General features: G+C 38.8%; 1 protein-coding gene across 2 annotated transcripts in view; it reads left to right on the top strand.

The window, feature by feature from the left end:
• Positions 1-21,062, top strand: part of si:dkey-191m6.4 (rho GTPase-activating protein 22) — a 93,363-nt gene that overhangs the window by 58,351 nt on the left and 13,950 nt on the right. Inside the window, exons 1-2 of one of the 2 annotated variants that reach the window (XM_057826271.1) lie at positions 6,342-7,317; positions 18,349-18,477. In XM_057826271.1, the coding sequence (XP_057682254.1) occupies positions 7,263-7,317; positions 18,349-18,477 (184 nt within the window). In that variant the 5' untranslated portion in view covers positions 6,342-7,262. Of the gene's footprint in view, positions 1-6,341; positions 7,318-18,348; positions 18,478-21,062 lie in introns of those variants that run through there. The other variant, XM_057826270.1, reaches the window with a different exon arrangement.

The following is a 21,062-nucleotide window of genomic DNA, read 5'->3' as shown; positions in this document are numbered from 1 at the left end:
TACAAACTTTCTTTAAATAAAGGACAATTTACTTACGTTCGATCATGGATGGGCATGTAGAAAAGCTCACTGCCAGACACATTCTGTCATGTTAGCTGCATAACAACTGCAGCTTCTCTCCTTATGACTCTCTCGCTGTTTACGTCTTCGCCGTGTAGTAAAGCATTATTTTGCCATATTCGTGTTAACCATTTGGCAGCTAAACGTTCCTCCGACGTCGGCCGGTTTGACCGGCGGTCATTGTCCAGCTGCTTCGCCACAAAAGAGTCCTCAGCCCTCAGCACGGGAACGACGAGCTCTAACTTCCTCGCCGCCGGGCGGGTTGCCGATCGGTGAAGACTATCGACAAGCCCGCCGCCGTGTGAAATGACCCGGGCTAGATTTGTGTGATTTTCCACTTCGAAGACTTTGAAACATCACTCGGTTTGGGTTAGCATGTCGGCTAGCTGTCAAAGCCGGCAGGGAAATGACAAAAGCATGACTAACTACTGTGGCATAAAATATCATTCGGGAGGTGCGACAGTAAAGGTAAAGTCGACAGTTTTGACCATTATGGAGTAATTTTGCTGTGTAGCACTGAATAAATGCATTTTAATTATTTCATATTCCATTTAGCACAAGACTGTTATTTGTCATGACCATGTCATTTATTTAGCTATTGCGGAAAAATATTTGGATAAAAAGAATATCCTGTAAAAATATTGGAGTAGAGAGACTGAAACAATTACATTTAGCGGTTCCCTTCGTCGTATTTTCCTCGTTCTGAATAATTCCCTCTCAAAAGGCTGAATAGTAAACAGATGAAACCATTCTCCTGCCAACGTCATCCACCTGTTGGGGACGCTAGAGCCCTATAATGGTAGGCGTGGCTAACCGGCAGATTCAAAGACTAATTTCACGTCATCTGCGCTTTGCCAAATTGTTGCATATAGTCGAATTGTCTCAAAATATGATTCTAATTCATATAATAATGCTATTTAAGACTTTTTTTAACCCTGTTGTATGCTTTTTAAGTGATTTACAGTCACAGGATGCGTTCTTGTTTCAGAGCACTTGGATATGTCTCCTTACATTCTTGCCCCCTGTGCCACACTTACTCCAAAGAGTATTTGCTTAAGGATTTCTCCTTGTGTTTAAAGTGGACGATCAACTTGTGAGTGTCTTGTGTGTCTTGTTTATGGCTGGTCAACATTGCAGAAGGGTGGGAACTTCAATGATCCTCTTACCATTGGCACTCAGGCCAGTGGAAAGTCATTAGGCAGAGAATGATTGTGAAAGGCGGTTATCTATTGGAACTATAATGCTCCGTCCAGAAGGAAGGAGCTAAGATTTACTAAAATGCAATATATCTGTATTACAGTAAATTAATGGCTCAGCATGGGTCTAACAGTTAAAATATAGTAATTTATGACAAAGGCAAAACATTGTTCAATTCAGTACCACACCATCTGTGACCAATTTCACCCTTTTTCAAAAATGGTGTTATGCCAGGGTCATGGTTTACGTCTTTCAAACAAATAGTTTTAAACAGCCTCATTAAAAGCAGATGGATCTCTAGGTCACCATTTGTCAAATATTAAATTATTGCTCAATTTTAGCTTGTAAATCTTAGAGCAATCGGGGCACATAAAGAGAAGAGAAACTCGATACAAGACAGTCCATTTGCTGGCCTCCTGAGGATGAGTTGTGATTTATGGTATACGCTTGTTGTTCATGGTTTAGTTGTGTTTGTTTATGCATGAAGCAATTTGCGGTTATGTGGTCGTGAGACACTCTTTAGCTACTTTTGCAATAAAAATTTGTCACCAATGGAATTAACGTAAAATTATGTTCTGAAGCTAAATCGACAATGGATAATGGATTAATGATATGAGGAGCAGATGGGAGAGGAGGATTTTTTCCCAAAGAAGCAGAGTGACCTTGACATGTGTCTGTTTATGTATTCTATTGCATTTGTCTATTTGTACTCCCTGTTTGTACCTTTCCAAGGTCATTGTCATTTTATCAAGTATCTGTGTGAAAACTGACCTTCCGTGAACCTAGAGGACCACGAAATGTCTTCCTCATAAACAGTGGTGGAATGTAGCGAAGTAAAAGTACTTTGTTACTGTATTTAAGTACGTTTTTGTGTATCTGTACAATACTTGAGTACAAACATGAAGGCAATGCAAGGCAAATTTATTCATATAGCACAATTCAACACAAAGCAATTCAAAGTGCTTTACATCGCATGAAGATCATAAAAATTGCATTGAATCAATTGAACGTAAAAACAAAGACAATCGAAACAGGAAATATAATTATACATAAAAATCGCATTTAATCACGAACAGAATAAAAAAATAAATTAAAAAAATACTACTGCTAATAATAATAATTGAAATCAGCAATGGAGATAAATCACAAGAGGAATAGAAAGCAAATAGATTGAAATATACAGACAGTTATGGATATGCTGTGCTAAACAAAAGCGTTTTTAGCCTTGATTTAAAGGACCTTACCGTTTGAGCAAACTTCAGACCTTCAGGTAACTTGTCCAGAGGTGAGGGGCATAATAACTAAATGCTGCCTCACCCTGCTTGGTTCTTGTTCTTGGAACATACAGGAGACCGATTCTGACGACCTTAAGGGTCTAGAATGTTTCATAGGAATCTAACAAATCAAGCATGTTTTTTGGTCCAAGGCCATTAAGTGTTTTGTAGACGAGCAATAGTATTTTATAGTCTATCCTTTGACTCACTGGAAGCCAGTGTAACAATTTCAAAACCGGTGTAATGTGGTCCAGTTTCCTTGTATATGTGAGGACTCTGGCTGCAGCATTCTGTACTAGCTGCAGCTTCCTGACTGATTTTTTTATCAAGTCCAGTAAATATACCATTGCAATAGTCCAATCTGCTGAAAATGAATGCACGCATAAGTTTTTCCATGTCTTGTTCAGTCAGAAGCCCCTTAATTCTGGCTATATTTTTTACATGGTAATAAACAGATTTAGTGACGGACTTTAGATGGCTATCAAATTTAAGGTCTAAGTCAATAATTACGCCAAGATTTGTGACTTGATTTGTAGCCGTGACATTGTGCTAAGGTGCCTGATTATCTTTGACTTTTCCTTTTTTGGCCCAAAAATTATCACTTCTGTCTTCTCCACATTTAACTGGAAAAAATTCTGGCACATCCATTCATTGATTTGATGAATGCATTTACTCAGGGAGTCTAACAGACTATAATCATGTGGGGACACAGAAATGTAGAGTTGTGTGTCATCTGCATAGGTGTCACAGAAAATGTCATACTGTTCCATAATCTGAGCTAGGGGAAGCATATAGATGTTAAATAAGAGTGGTCCAAGAATTGACCCTTGAGGGACTCTACACGTGAATTTGGTCCGTTCTGACTGATGGTTTTCGATTGACACAAAGAAATCCCTATCATGTAAATAAGATGTGAACCACTGAAGAACAGTGTCAGTAAGCCCTACCCACTGTTTCAATCTGCTGAGTAGTATGTTGTGATCAACCGTGTCGAATGCGGCGCTGAGATCCAATAGTAGCAGAACAGACGATTTGCCTGCATAGGTATTCCGAATACTATCATTTAGGACAGGGGTGCTCAAGTCCAGTCCTCGAGAGCCCCTACCCAGCTTGTTTTCCATTTCTCCCTCCTCCAACACACCTGACTCAAATAATCAGGATCATTATCAGGCTCCTGCAGAGCTTGTTGATGAGCTGATCATTTGATTCAGGTGTGTTCAAAGAGGGAGACATGGAAAACAAGCGGGATAGGGGCTCTTGAGGACCGGATTTGGCCACCCCTGAATTTGGACTTTGATAAGCACGGTCCCGGTGCTGTGTTGTGGCCGAAATCCACACTGAAATGAGTTAAAAATATTGTTTTGCATCATACAAACCTGAAATAGTACTTTTTACTTTTAATTCACTACATTTTACAGCAGGTATCTGTACTTTTGATTACCTTGATTTCTGGACTATAAGTCTCTACTTTTATCCCTCGTTTTTTGAATCCTGCGGTTTATAGTCCTTAGCGTCTTATTTGTTTATTTATTTGGGTTAATGGGTAACACTTTAATTGACAGCGGCGTCATAAAACTGCCATAAGACCATCATAATTATGATATGACATTATCATGGGCATTAATGGATACTTATGACAGATATCATTAAGTGTCGTCCGGCAAATAATGTCACTAACTCCATTTATGTCCAGCTCGGATCTTTTACATCCATTCAAAAGTGAGATAATTTTTATGACACAGAATAATGTCTGTCATAAGCATTCATTAATGCTCATGGCAGTGTCATGACATGATTATGATGGTCTTATGACAGTCTTATGGCACCACTGTCAAATAAAGTGTTATCAAATTCCATAACTAGAAGTTAATGAAATAACTAGGACAGTAATTGAAGAAATAATTAGCACAGAACATGAATTTTGATTATATATTTCTGTAGCGCTGCAATGCATGCTAGGAGGCATGTTGGACGACAGCAGTGTTGACTGCAGGTGGCAGCAGAGGTGGAATGTTTCCCCCAAGAGAACAGTGATGGCCAAATGAAGCTTCTTCAAGCAATTCAAAGTGGTTCATTTGTTCTTATGACAGTTTTATGTTGCCGCTGTTAAATAAAGTTGTTACCGGTTAATATCTGTTGGTGCAAATATCCCATAATACAGTGAGGGCAGCTGTGGCTTATAGTCCAGTGCAGCTTATCTATGAACAAATGCCGTTTTCGTGTCAAATTTGGTGGGTGGCGGCTTATAGTCAGGTGCGCCTTGTAGTGCAAAAATTACTGTAATTACCGCCTGTGTTACACGTTACTTTTGTTTGGGGTTTTTTCTCATTGTGAATTAATGCTTTGTTTTCATGCGTCCAGCTCAATCAATAAACCCTGTGCAATTATACCATATCTGAGCACTAGAGGCAGCAACACGAGTACGAGCAAAATTAGGGAAGTGAACAAGATATTGATCAATAAAAAAAACACCACACTATAGTACAGTAGGTCGTGGTATGCAACTGATAGTAGCATGCAATCAGCTATTAAGCTAGGTTTTGGAGTGTTTGAGCTCGATAAGCTTCTGCAGTGAATTTTATTGTTGTTGTTGTTTTTTTTTTCCCAATTCAGCAGTTTTGAATAAAACTGAGCAGTCAATGAATTTTCTGGTTCTATCTTTGAATATTTACTTAAAATGTGGTATGAAAAAGTATCTGAACCTTTTTGTAATTTCTGAAATTTGTGCATAAAATCACCATCAAATGTGATCTGATCTTTGTCAAAATCACACAGATGAAAAAACAGTGTCTACCTTAATTAAAACCACCCAAACATTTATAGGTCTTCATATTTTAATGAGGATAGTATGCAAACAATGAAAGAATGGGGAAAAAAGTAACTGAACAATCACATTTAACATTTTTTGGGCCCCCTTTGGCAGCAATAACTTCAACCAGACGCTTCCTGTAGCTGCAGATCAGTCTGGCACATCGATCAGGACTAATCTTGGCCCATTCTCCTCTACAAAACTGCTGTAGATCAGTCAGATTCCTGGGATGTCTGGCATGAATCACTGTCTTCAGGTCAGAGATATTGGACTGTTCCAGTGATTTCTGTGAGTCTTAAGCAGATACTCTAGGGTTCTTCTTTACCTCTCTGAGTATTCTGCACTGAACTCTTGGCGTCATCTTTGGTAGACGGCCACTCCTTGGGAGAGAAGCAACAGTGCCAAACTCTCTCCATTTGTAGACAACTTCTCTCACTGTCAATTGATGAACATCCAGACTTTAAGAGATGGTTTTGTATCCCTTCCCATCTTTATATAATCAACAATTATTGATCGCAGTTCTTTTGACCGAGCCATGATGCACATTAGACAATGCTTCTCATCAAGACAATTCTTACCAGGTGTGTGTTTTATAGTGGACAGCGCAGCTTTAAGCCACTCATCAGTGATTGGGCACACACCTGACTTAAATTGTTTGGTAAAAAATGGTTTCAATTGATCTTTAAGTGTCCTTTGGCAGAGGTTTAACTTATTTATTTTCCCCCTTCTGTCATTGTTTGCATGCTATCATCATTAAAATATGAAAACATATAAAAGTTTAGGTTGTTTCAGTTAAAGAAGACACTGTTTTTTCCTCTGTGTGATTTTGACAAAGATCAGATCACATTTGATGATGATTTTATGCAGAAATGTTAGAAATTTCAAAAGGTTCAGATACTTTTTCATACCACTGTATATATACGTATATTACATTGTAAGGTAATTTTTACAGCAAGTACTTTGTACTTTTACTTCATTATTTTTTTCTTAGATACTTGTACTTTTAATTTTTTGCACCTGTATTTGAACTTTTAGTTAAGTACAAAAAATGTTGAGTCCTTCATCCACCATTGCTCATAAGACCCAAGACATAATAATAGAACAAAGTTTTCAAATTATAGTTCATGTCTGGGGAAGAAATCTTTAAGGTATTTCAGAAAAACAAATGCATTTTTTTCTGTTTACCAGTATATGCTGTGCTTGCAGCAAGCCCAGGAGCTAAACAAAGCCGATTCTTTAGTCATGTGGCTAATTTCGGACTCAACTTGTTTGTATTAAAGCCCGGAGGCGTACAGGAAAGTCGGGAATTACTGGAATTTTTTTGATTTAATAACAGCTGACTCAGGGTGGAAAGTTCTGATGTGATGGCGTGAAGCAGTTAGAAAAGCTGGATACAATAAATTAAGCAGTCCAACTACACACTGAATCTACTTATTGACTTTATGCCTTTAAATGACAGATTCTTTCATCTTAATAGTATTGAAAAATGCATATGTTGTCCACCCAAATATGCAAATGTCCGTGCAGACTGTAGCTCATAGAAATTGACTGCTATTGTTTGTTTTTCTTTAGTGTGTGTATAAAAGTTAATTGGCGAAAATTTTAGGGCAACCCATCTTTCAGTGAGCGTACACACAAGTGAGAGAGAGTGAGCGAGAGAGAGAGACTCGTCACACTCCTCCGCAGGGATTTACTTTTTCCCAGGAGGCCTGAGGGAAAGGACCTACTGCCTACACTGCTCAATGGCCGAGACGGGAAGAAACCGGGCTAGAAAAGGGAATACATGCTTATAGGAGTCCGACTTGTTTGATGGATTCTGCTCGTGTTTGGCATCATTGCCGGCTTCGAGCCATTAGGGCTACATGCATACTGATCTCACGCCAACAGGACCAGAAGTCCCGGTCTGAACCGTTCGCCCAGACATGGGCCCGGTCTGCTGCAAGCCGGCCGATATACTGAAGAAGCAACATCACCAAGGTAACAGGAAGCAGATGCTGGAGCTTTTTAACTGGAGTAGTAAAGAGGCGAGAGAGGCATTAGGGCTGTTCACTATATGTAAAGTAACTTGCACCCTGGTCACATAGTAGAGAAGAACTAACTCTTGTTCTTGGTTGCATTAAAGTATGTTGATATGTTGTTGCTGATAGAAATTTAACTCTTTCAGGGACAGTGATCACTATAGTTGACAGCTAGTCAAAAGTTAACACTTTAAGCAACTAAGACTAAGACAAAAAGGGCTGCCAAAAACAACACTACATCGCATACTATTTTAATGGCATAAAATAGGGTTAATGCAAATGTTTTTTGTCAACCTTCCACTGAGCAAACCAGTTTCTCCTCCCATTAGATAGAGGACTCGCAGTTGAACAAAATGGAAAATAGCTTGTAAATCTGGGGCAAACCAGTCCAAAAACTAGTCTAAAATGACACTTTAGTCAGCGTATCAAAACCGGTCCCTGTGTGTCTTAAGACTTTATAGCGCAAGTGATTATCTTTGATATTTTTAGTAATGCACGATAATAATAATATATAATAATTACCTTTTCCTTTCAGCCAATAACCGATAATGTCAGCCGATAATTCTATTAAAAGGTACAGTGCATCACAAAAGTGAGTACACCCCTCGCATTTCTGCAGATATTTAAGTATATCTTTTCATGGAACAACACTGACAAAATGACACTTTGACACAATGAAAAGTAGTCTGTGTGCAGCTTATATAATAGACTTAATTTATTTTCCCCTCAAAATAACTCAAAATGTAGCTATTAATATCCAAACCCCTTGCAAAAAAATAGAGTACACCCCTTAGAAACGACATCCCTAAATGCCCAAATTGAGTACTGCTTGTCATTTTCCCTCCAAAATGTCATGTGACTCGTTAGTGTTACTAGGTCCAGGTGTGCATAGGGAGCAGGTGTGTTCAAATTTGTAGTGCAGCGCTCACACTCTGGTCACTGAAAGTTCCAACATGGCGCCACATGGCAAAGAACTCCCTGAGGATCTTAAAAGATATATTGTTGTGCTACATGAAGACGGCCAAGGCTACAAGAAGATTGCCAACACCCTGAAACTGAGCTGCAGCACAGTGGCTAAAATCATCCAGTGTTTTAAAAGAGCAGGGTCCACTCAGAACAGGTCTCGGGTTGGTCGTCCAAAGAAGCTGAGCGCACGTGCTGAGCGTCACGTCCAAATGCTTTCTTTGAAAGATCGTCGCAGGAGTGCTGTCAGCATTGCTGCAGAGATTGAAGAGGTGGGGGGTTGGCCTGTTAGTGCTCAGACCATACGCCGCATTGTACATCAAATTGGTGTGCATGGCTGTCACCCCAGGAGGAAGCGTCTTCTGTAAAGCACTTTGAATTGCCTTGTGTTGAATTGTGCTATATAAATAAATTTGCCTTGCCTTGCCTTGAAGACAGTACACAAGAAAGCCCGCAAACAGTTTGCTGAAGAAATGTCAACAAAGCACATGGATTACTGGAACCATGTCCTATGGTCTGATGAGACGAAGATTAATTTGTTTGGTTCCGATGGTCTCAAGCATGTGTGGCGGCGACAAGGTGAGGAGTACAAAGATAAGTGTGTCATGCCTATAGTCAAGCATGGTGGTGGGAATGTCATGGCTGCATGAGTGCTGCAGGTGTTGGAGAGTTACATTCCATTGAGGGAAACATGAACTCCAAAATGTATTGTGTAATACTGCAGCAGAGCATGATCCCCTCCCTCCAGAAACTGGGTCGCAGGGCAGTGTTCCAGCATGACAATGACCCCAAACACACCTCCAAGATGACCACTGCTTTACTGAAGAGGCTGAAGGTAAAGGGGATGGACTGGCCAAGCATGTCTCCAGACTTGAACCCAATAGAACATCTTGGGGGGATCCTCAAGCGGAAGGTGGAGGTGTGCAAAGTCTCAAATATCCGGCAGCTCCGCAACGTCGTCATGGAGGAGTGGAAGAGCATTCCAGTGGCAACCTGAGATGCTCTGGTCAACTCCATGCCCAGGAGAGTAAAGGCAGTACTGGATAACTATGGTGGCCACACAAAATATTGACAGTTGACATGTTGTATGTTAATATAGACAACTTTCACTAAGGGGTGTACTCACTTTTGTTGCCAGGGGTTTAGACATTGATGGCTATGTTTTGAGTTATTTTAAGGGGAAAATAAATCAACTCTATTATATAAGCTGCACAAAGACTACTTTTCATTGTTTCAAAGTGTCATTTTGTCAGTGTTGTCCCATAAAAATATATAGTTAAATATCTGCAGCAATGCGAGGGGTGTACTCACTTTTGTGATACACTGTATACAGTGCTATGAAAAAATATCTGAACCTTTTGGAATTTCTCACATTTCTGAGTAAAATTACCATCAAATGTGATGTGTTCTTTTTCAAAATCACACAGATAAAAAAAAAAACTGTGTGCTTTAACTAAAACCATCCAAACATTTATAAATGTTCATATTTTAATGAGGATGGTATGCAAACAATGACAGAAAAGGGAGAACTAAGAACCAGACGCTTCCTGTAGCTGCAGCTCAATGTGGAATATCAATCAGGACTAATTTTGGACCATTCTTCGCTCCAAAACTGCTGTAGTTCAGTGAGATTCCTGGGATTTCTTCAGGTCATGTCACAGCATCTCAATGGGGTTCAAGTCTGTACTTTGACTTGGTCACTCCAGAACGTTTATTTTGTCCTTCTGAAACCATTCTGAAGTTGATTTACTTCTGTGTTTTGGATCATTGTCTTGTTGCAGCACCCATCCTCTTTTTAGCATTAACTGTCTGACAGACGGCCTCAGGTTTTCCTGCAACATATTCTGATGAACTTTTGAATTCATTCTTCCATTAATGAATGCAAGTGTTCCAGGCCCTGATGCAGCAAACAGCCCCAAATCATGATGCTCCCTCCACCATGCTTCACAGTGGGGATGAGGTGTTGATGCTCGTAAGCTGTTTCATTTTTCCTCCACACATGACGTTGTGTGTTACTCCCAAACAATTCAACTTTGGTTTTATCAATCCAAAAAATATTTTGCCACAACTTTTGTGGAGTATCCAAGTGCCTTTTTGCGAACATTAAACAAGCAACAATGTATTTTTTTAGACAGCAGTGGCTTCCTCCATGGAGTCCTCCCATGAACACCATTAATGGCCATAGTTTTACATAAAGTTGATGTGTGCACAGAGATATTGGATTGTCCCAGTGACTTCTGTAAGTCTTTAGCAGTCACTCTAGGGTTCTTTTTTACCTGAGTATTCTGCGTTGAATTCTTGGCATCATCTTTGGTGGACGGCCAATCCTTGGGACAGAAGCAACAGTGCCAAACTCTCTCCTTTTGTCGCCGACTTCTCTCACTGTCGATTGATGAACATCCAGACTTTTAGAGATGGTTTTGTATCCTTTCCCAGCTTTATACAAATCAACAGTATTTGATCGCAGGTCTTCAGACAGACTTTTGACTGAGCCATGATGCACATCAGACAATGTTTCTCATCAAGACATTTCTTACTAGGTGTGTGTATTATGGTGGGCAGGGCAGCTTAAACAACTCTTAAGTGATTGGGCACACACCTGACTTAAAATGTTTGGTAACAATGGGTTTCAATTGCTCTTTAAAGAGCATACGACACCAGAAAAAAAGTCTTAAATGGCATTATTATGTGAATTAGAATCATATTTTGAGACGATTCGACCATATACAACAATTTAGCAAAGCACAGATGACGAGAAATTAGTCTTTTAATCTGCCGGTTAGCCACGCCTACAATTATAGGGCTTTAGCGTCCCCAACAGGTGGATGACGTCAGCGGTAGACTAGGCTCATTGGTTTTACTATTCAGCCCATTGATGGGGAATTGTTCAGAACGAGGAAAACGAGACGAAGAGAGCTGCAAAATGTCATTGTTTCAGTCTCTCTACTCCCAATATTTTTACAGGATATTCTTTTTATCCAAGTATTTTCCCCAATAGCTATATAAATGGCTTGAGAAGGACCAGTCAGCCCGTCGAGGGGGAACTATTCACAATGAGGAAAACGCGACGAAGAGAGCGGCAAAATGTCATTGTTTCTGTCTCTTTACTTCAATATTTTTACAGGATATTCTTTTTACCCAAGTACTTTCCCCAATTGCTAAATAAATGGCATGGTCATGACAAATAACTTGTGCTAAATGGAATATAAAATAATAAAAATCCATTTATTCAAGACGACATGGCAAAATTACTCCATAATGGTCAAAACAGTCGACTTTACCTTTACTGTCACACCTGCCGAACGATATTTTATGACACCTAAATCGGACATATGTCATTTCCCTTCCCCGGCTTCGGAGAATGTAAACAGACCAGAAGGAGTGACAGCTAGCCGACATGCTAACCCGAACCGAGGGATGTTTCAAAGTCTTCAAAGTGGAAAATCACACATAACTAGCCTGGATTATTTGACATGACGACCCGGTTGTCGAGTTTCTTTGCGGATCGGCAAACCGCCCGGCGGAGAGCAATTTACAGTTCGTTCCCTGGAGGAGGGTGGCTGGAATTGTTGTGTAGCTAACGTGCTAATAGCTAACTGCTAATGAGCGTGAGGATAGCTTTTTACATGCCTATCAATGATCAAACGTAAGTAGTCCTTTATTTAAAGGAATTTTATAGTGTTTACTTTGTAATCACTGTATTCGTATTTGACATAATACAAAACAAGATGTTTACTCACTTCCTTGTAAGTCCAATGGTCCCACAGTAAATATCCACGGTGAATGGGAACCTTTTGAAACTCCAAAAAGGCGCATACGCCTAACCCGCATACAGAATGATTTTTCTGCAGCCGTTTGGCTGGCTTGATGCAAAAAATAAAAGTATTAATCCGCAAAATCAGCTGAATCCTTCGTCCTCATACACAACAGTACACTGTAGCGTGAAGAGGACGTCTTCTACCGTACACGTCACAGCGCCCTCCTCCTCAATGCGAGACCGAAGCCGGAAGTCACTCATTTTCCTGGCGCGGGATTCAAAAAACTAAATAAATATAGCGATCGCTTCCACACACATCCAAGCGGTCCATATCATTCAGGAGCATAAAATACCGCGTGTATTATGAAATAAACATGCTTTTTCGTGTCACAAGCACTTTAAGTCTCCTTAGGTACTTACTTATTTTTTCCCACTTCTGTTGTTGTTTGCATGCAATCCTCATTAAAATATGAAAACCTATGAATGTTTGGGTGGTTTTTGTTAAAGGAGATATATTTTCATCTGTGTGATTTTAACAAAGATCGGATCACATTTGATGGTGATTTATGCTGAAATGTCAGAAATTCCAAAAGGTTCAGATACTTTTTCATGTCACTGTATACAGCGCAGTCTAGTTTGTCCTTTTAAAGCAGAAATATTTTCAGGAATTTGTGTCCACAACAAGTTATGCTGGTTGGAGATGAATTCATATATTCATGTACTGTGTACATAGTGTATAACACATTCATGATAGCAATATTGTTGAGATTAATGCTGTATATCAAGTTCATTTTCAATTTTGTGTAACTGAATTTTGACAGTTGTAAATTTTGTCCATTTATTTGGGTGCGGGGGGGCTACAGATACAATGGCTCACACACGCACACTTGGCAATTGACCATCATACAATCTCTCCCTCTAATGTGACAAATAGACGTGGGGGGGGGGCATTGTGAGGTGTTACATATCACATCTCACATAGTGTCTAGATGAGATATGCATCACTCTGGAGGAAATATGTGTATTCTATTCCCAAATGTTGATGGGACTTTTTTTGTGAATAATCCCTCACCCTTTCAGGTCATGATATTAAAATTGCATTCGAGTATGTTTTAGGAAGCTGATCCATTAACGTTGAGAAAACAATGTTGTTTTAGAAGCTTTCACCATAAAACAGATATCAGTATCTGAAAACATAATATTGATTGCAGGGTTTGACATGTCATGACATTGCAACGTGGTTCATAGTTGATGTAAATTTTCACATTGCAGAAAAATTTGTCACTGACAGCTTGATAGGCTAGCGTGTGACAATGTATTGATATGGTGATATATCGTTATACTTTGTACCCCATAGTTTATTGGTATGCTCCCACCGAAAAAAATCACTTTCACTGTTTGATAAAGAACCAGGTTGCTACCAAAGCTTAGTTTCTACGAGAATAGTGTCTATGTTAACTGGGGCTGGAGGCGGTGGCGACGCAGGCCATGCACTGATTGAAAGGGCCGAGGGTTCGAATCCAGCTCCCACTTGTGCCCGCTGTTAGATCTTTGGGCAAGATACTGAACCCTACATGCCCGTGTAAAAGTAGTGTGAGAATGAGTGGTTGATTGTGGTCAGAAGGGCCAATGGTGCAAATTGGCTGCCTCACTTCTGTCAGACTGCCCCAGTCAGTGCAGCTGTGCTAATAATACAGTGGTATGAAAAAGTATCTGAGCCCTTTGGAATTTCTCACATTTCTGCATAAAATCACCATCAAATGTGGTCTGGCCTTTGTCAAAATCACACAGATGAAAATACACCTGCTTTGACGAAAACCACCCAAACATTTATAGGTTTTCATATTTTAATGAGGATAGCATGCAAACAATGATAGAAGGGGGGAAAATAAGTAAGTGCCTAAGGAGACTTAAAGAGCAATTGAAACCCATTGTTACCAAACATTTGAAGTCAGGTGTGTGTCCAATCACTACTGATGAGTGGTTTAAAGCTGCCCTGCCCACTATAAAACACACACCTGGTAAGTAATGTCTTGATGAGAAGCATTGCCTGATGTGCATCATGGCTCAGTCAAAAGAGCTGTCTGAAGACCTGCGATCAAGTATTGTTGATTTGTACTAACTGAAACCACACAGACCTTTATACTTTTTCATATTTTAATGAGGATAGCATGCAAACAATGACTTTTGACAATGAATTTGAGTCAGGTGTGTGTCCAATCACTGGTGCCGTGTGGTTTAAAGCTACCCTGCCCACCATAAAACACATACCGGGACGCCCCCTTAACGCCCAATGCTGTACAGGCGAAATAAAAAAGGGACATCCCCAAAACTCGTAAAATGCATAGAAATATATCTATACTGTATATATTCCGTATTGGTTCAATACGGAACGCAAATTTTAATTCAAAATTCGAAATGATTCCTTATTTCAAGGGATGGGTGGCAAGCCTACCTAGAGTGTCTGCTTAAGACTTACAGAAATCACTGGCACAGTCCAATAGCTCTGTGCACAAATATACTATAAGTAAAACAATGGCCAAGAATGGTGTTCATGGGAGGACAACACGGAGGAAGCCACTGCTGTCAAAAAAAAAAAAAACATTGTTGCTTGTTTAATGTTTGCAAAAAGGCACTTGGACACTCCACAGAAGTTTTGGCAAAATATTTTGTGGACTGATGAAACCAAAGTTGAATTGTTTGGGAGTAACACACAACGTCATGTGTGGAGGAAAAATGGAACAGCTCACCAATCCCCACCGTAAAGCATGGTGGAGGGAGCATCATGATTTGGGGCTGCTTTGTTTTCTAAGGGCCTGGACAACTTGTGACAACATTAATGGAAGAATGAATTCAAATGTTCATCAGGAAGTTTTGCAGGAAAATCTGAGGCCGTCTGTCAGACAGTTGAAGCTAAAAAGAGGATTGATGCTGCAACAAGACAATGATCGAAAACACAGCAGTAAATCAACTTCAGAATTGTTTCAGAGTCCAGACTTGAACCCCATTGAGATGCTGCGGCATGACCTAAAGACAGCGATTCATGCCAGAAATCCCAGGAATCTAACTGAACTACAGCAGTTTTGTAGAGAAGAATGGGCCAAGATTAGTCTTGATGGATGTGCCAGACTGATCTGCAGCTACAGGAAGTGTCTAATGAAATTATTGCTGCTGGGGGGGGGGCACATAATATAAACTGCGATGGTTCATTTACTCATTTCCCCCCTCCTGTCAGTGTTTGCATACTATCGTCATTAAAATACGAAAACCTATAAATGTGTGGGTGGTTTTAGTGAAAGCAGACACTATTTTTTCATCTGTGTGATTTTGACCTAGATCATTTGATGGTGATTTTATGCAGAAATGTGAGAAATTCCAAAAGGTTTCAGATACTTTTTCATAACACTGTAGTAGCTTACCATCATCGAGTGTGGAATCTTGAGAAACAAACAAAGAAATAACAATCAAAACACATCTCTAGTATTTAGTAGCACCACCTCTGGCTTTTATGACAGCTTGCAGTCTCTGAGACATGGACTTGATGAGTATTCTACATCAATTTGGTGGCAACTCTCTTTGATTGCAGTTGCAGGTCTGAGCCTTGCTGTGGACCTTTTTTTTTTTCAATTTCCACCACAGGTTTTCAATAGGGTTGAGATCTGGGCAATTTGCAGGCCATGACTTTGACTGGATGAGTCTTTCTCCAAGGAATGCTTTAACAGTTTTTGCTCTAGTGGCATGATGCATTGTCATCTTGGAAAATGACAAACATATTTTCAATTGAAGGGACAAGAAAGCTGTCTAAAATTTCAATGTTAACTTGTGCATTTATTGAAGATTTAACCACAGCCATCTCCCCAGTGCCTTTACCTTACATGCAGCCCCATGTCATCAAGGACTGAGGTAATTTGGATGTCTTCTTCACGCAGTCATCTTTGTAAATCTCACTGGAACAGCACCAAACAAAAATTCCAGCATCATCACCTTGTCAAGAGTCAAGAATCTGCATTGAACTAGGTGATGATGCACCTAACTTTGGTTAGGTGCTGTTCCAGTGAGATTTACAAAAATGACTGCCTGAAGAAAACATCAAAATTACCTTCAAGGACTGAGGGAATTTTGATGTCTGTCAGCTCATAATGATCTTGACAAAAAAAAAAAAAAAAGATTTTGCAAGGGGAGAGTGCAGGGCGTCACTACCCGGATAGAAAAATACAACCCCTAGCAAAAAGTATTGAATCACCAATCTCGGACGAGCACTGACTCAGACATTTTATCATGTAGAACAAACTCAGATTAATAGCTTGTAAAACTGATTAGTTCAAAAGTGCAATTCTTTAGCATTCAGAAACACTAAAAGAAATTAATAAAAAAGGCAGTTATTTTTGTAAAACTCACTGGAACAGCACCTAACCAAAGTTCCAGCATCATCACCTTGTTCAATGCAGATTATTGACTCTTGACACCTTGTCCAATGCAGATTCTTGACTCTATTGACAAGGTGATACAATCAAACTGCAATCAAAGAGTGTTGGCACCAAATTGATGATGAATACTCATCAAGTCCATGCCTCAGAGACTGCAAGCTGTCATAAAAGCCAGAGGTGGTGCTACTAAATATATATGTATATATATATATGTGTTTTGATTGTTATTTCTTTGTGTTTCTCATGATTCCATATTTTTTTCCTCAGAATGGAGTGATTCCATACATATTTCCCTGCACTTGCTCTATAAAAGTAACATTTACTGACCACCACAATGTTTTTTTATTCATTTCTTTCAGTGTTTCTGAATGCTAAAGAATTGCACTTTTGAACTAATTCATTATTTTTTCAAGCTTTTTATCTGAGTTTGTTCTACATGATAAAATGTCTGAGTGAGTGCTTGTCCGAGACTGGTTATTCCATACTTTTTGCTAGGGGTTTTATTTTTCTATCCGGGTAGTGACGGCCCTGCCCTCTCTCCTGGCAAAATCTTTTTTTTTTTTTTTTCATGATCATTATGAGCCAATTTCCGGCATAGAAAACATTATAGTGCCTTCCTGCTTCCCGCCAGCACCGCCTATAAGTGTACTGTCTGGCCAAAAGTAAAGTTATAAATGAAGATGTATCATCAATAAACACTCAAATGCTACAGCCTTACACACTCCGTTATCATTCAGCCTTCCCGCATGCTCAAATGTCAATGTCTGTCTGACGCCAGGTAGACACACCACAGTCATTTTCATCACTTAAAGAAGAAGCTATCTAGGAAAATATGTCTGCAAAGCCTCTTGTCAGTGTTATCTTAATTAGCTCCGACGGGGATCATTGTACTTTATATCCATTCACTCCAGGCTGAGATGCTGTAGTGGGTTTTTGGTGTCTGCATTGATTTTGTGTATCTCTGTCTGTGGGTGCACTTGTGTGTCTTATCAGGAGATTATTCTGTGGAGTGGAAACAAAATATGTGTACTACTGCCTACTGGAGTATATTGCAGTAACTCAGTTATTGTTCATGACTTACCCACAGGCTGTTTGCCATGCAAATTCATTTCACGTTATTATTTGTAATCTTTGGACAAAAACTCCATATTATTTGACCATTTCAAGTGCACATCAAAAGGAAGACCGGTGTGTTCATCATGTTGGTGTGAGTTTGCAAAGCTGGGTGACAATAGCATTTAGTTTTATGGCACCACTGTTTATATTTGGACTCTCCTCTCACAGCTAAATGACTGTGAACACAATGACCAACTCTGGTCAATCACTATTATCTGTTGCTTGAAATTAAATAGATGAATAAGCTGTCCAATACCGGGTTTGTTTGTACTGTCAGGTTCTTTTCATTTTAAAATTGATCAGTTAAGCAACGTTATGATATTTTTTACTCTTGAAATTACCTTAGCACAGGTTCATGTGGCACATTCTGCTCCATTTCTATCGGTAGGTTAAAAAGGAATCCAGTATTTATTCTAATTGAGCTATGGTGCCATCTAGTGGTAGAAAACACAAATCAGTTTTAGAGACATTCAGATACACACTATTCAAACGCTTTATATTGATTATTCTGCACATAGTCTGACTTTGTTGAATGTATTTATTCATTTTGAAACCAAAATGTGACACAGCCAGAGAATATGCTGTTACAGAATTTCTAGTATGACAGTACTAACACACAAGAAAGTGAATCTTTTTTTTTAATCTAAAAATACAAAAACCCTAATTTAGCATCAGTTTTCAATAATACTTTTTTTCAGATTAACCTACTTTCTGTATGTGTTTTCAGGTGGAACAGGGGAGAAGGACCGTGCACCAATTAGCCATGAATCATTCCTCCTCATGGCTAATTCCCAGACGGATATGGATGACTGGGTCAAAGCCATACGGAGGGTCATTTGGGCACCGTTTGGAGGAGGTAAAGCCAAAACTGAATGCAGGTCTCATTCATAAATCAATAGAAATCATTAGAGTGTAGAGTTATCCATTCAAATTTTGTGTGTTCAGAAATATGTTAACATAATTTACCACATAGTGTACAAAGGCCAAAAATTGCCAGCGCTCTATTTCTGATGTATGGTAATTTAATTTCTTGTAGAGGCCTGTTGGAAAGTTACACATTTTTCACAAGTGCACTTGATGGTTACCCAGGTGGTTATCTTCAGACTGTCTGAGTGTGAACCGGAACAGTGGGATCAGCTGGGGAAAAATATATATATATATATTGAATATGACTGGGACTGTCACTCTGATTCCAATAGTGACAGAAGAGGTGTTTTTAAAGGGATCCACGGAAAGAAAGACTTGTAGTTCTTAAAAGATAAACATTATCATGAGTTAAAATAATGTGATATTGAAACCCCTCTTGATGTTTTCGTTTCTCTACAACTTGTAAAATTACCGTATTTGCCCGAATATAAAATGGCCCAGATTATAAGGCGACCACCTCTTTTTCAAGACTCAAGTTTGAAAAAAGACTTTTTGAACACCAAATTAATTTTTATACAGAAAATAATTACATCTAAGTACATCTGAAACAAATGGTTATAACAATATATTGAGAGAAAAAGCATGTTATTTTGCCACATTCAAATCTTAATATCTTAATACCCCTGGGTGTTATTTGTCCATTTTTTGGCTTTTTTCGTTTTTTTCTGTGTTTAAAAGGAAAAAAAGCATATGAAAAAATACACTAGGGAGCTGATATTTCCTGCAGGATACTAAATTGTGTAGAAGTTCAAAATGGCACCATCCGGGAATTTCTAACTTATTGCAAACAGGCTGGGAAGATTTGCACTAAACTCTTGTTATTTTGCCATTTTTTGGCTCATTGACTCCCATTATAAATCATGATTTTTGATATGCTGTAAACCTGATGTGTTATAATGCATTTTCCGTGATTATTGATGCAATCGCTTCTTTGGCGAGTCAAAAACATGCAAAAAGAGGAATTTGTGTGTTGTCACCCAAAAGTCACTAGTTGGAGCCATAGGCCAATATATGAATTTGCTTGCGAAACTCAATACAGATTAGTAAAAAATTAATGCGATAAAAACGGTTGGCGCCGGCGCGCACTCAGGTGGCCAATGTGTGAGTTTTTTCACATGCTGGACTTTTCGTTCTTCAGCGCATTTGTGCTGTTCACGGAGATCTACCCTGAGTGGAAGGTGAAGAAAAGCTACAAGCGCCGACTATTTCTTGAGGAACTTGGCAAGGCTCTAATTCGGCCAGAAGTTCTAAAACGGGAACCACCGCCTTTTGCCGAAGGCTTGGGAGAGCAGCGAGCTGGACCCCCGTCCAAACAATGTGGCCTTTGCACAAAGCCACTTCGGGCTTCGAACATAATAATAAATAATAATACATTTTATTTATAACGCACTTTACATTTAAAAAACAAATCTCAAAGTGCACATCATGAATTCTGTATATTATTATTATGTTAACTGTTATATTGTATATATGTTTTGTAAAATTGTTAACATAAATTCTATCATCAAATCAGTTGTTGTCACTTTGTCACAGTCTTGTTCTTAAAAAATCTATTGTTACGACTTTTACTTATCCAATGATGTAATTATGTAATATAAAATACTTTAGTTTGATTTATGTATACCCTATATAGCATAGTTAGTTTTGCTATTAGGATAATGCTGCTATTATTGTCCATAGGAGGCAAAAAAAAAACAACTTTATATGTGTAGATAGGTCTGATGCCACTGAATATTGTGAGTGGTTGAAAGTGAAAAAATATTCAGAAATGACTTAGTTATCACACTTCAAAGGAAAAGCCATTTTTGGACAAAATCACAAGGGTTTAGAGTAAATGAGAAAACTGCAATTGTGTAAAAACTGGGCATGCATAAAAAATTTGGTTGTTACGACTTGTGGACTTATTCAAGCCTCTAACTATGTCATATGGAATATTCAAATTAGACTTTTGTTTTTTATATATATACAGCATAGTTACTTTTGCTATTAGGATAATGCTGCTATTATTGTCCATAGGGGGCATTAAAAAATAAAAAATATAAAAAACTATATATGTGTAGATAGGTCTGATGCCACTGAACATTTTGAGTGGTTGAAAGTGAAAAAATATTCAGAAATGACTGAGTGTGCAATCACATTCGTAAATGAATGGCTTCTGGTTTTTGAAATGAAAATGAACAAATCTATTGTTATAAAACAACAAAATTGCAATAACTGCATTAACCATCAAAGTGAGGTCTCACTGTAACTGTAGTCTTGAAACAAATCTGAATACGGAAAAACATTGCAATAAAATAATGCAAACTGGTTAAACTTGAGAGTAGCTGAGATCTGTCATGACAGAACATTACTCCTCAAGTTCAGTATTCGCTTCAGTGATATCTAGCGCCATCTAGCGTCGTGAATGTGTATAATGTCTAGACCCTGAATATAAGACGACCCCCACTTTTTCAGTCTTATTTCAATGCAAAAAACACCGTCTTATATTCGGGCCAATACGATAGTTTAACTAGT

Source organism: Corythoichthys intestinalis, chromosome 21 (genome assembly GCF_030265065.1).
Source record: "Corythoichthys intestinalis isolate RoL2023-P3 chromosome 21, ASM3026506v1, whole genome shotgun sequence".
Classification (NCBI taxonomy): domain Eukaryota; kingdom Metazoa; phylum Chordata; class Actinopteri; order Syngnathiformes; family Syngnathidae; genus Corythoichthys; species Corythoichthys intestinalis.
The sequence above is the reverse complement of the archived record's forward strand: the minus strand, read 5'-3'. Positions and strand labels throughout refer to the sequence as shown.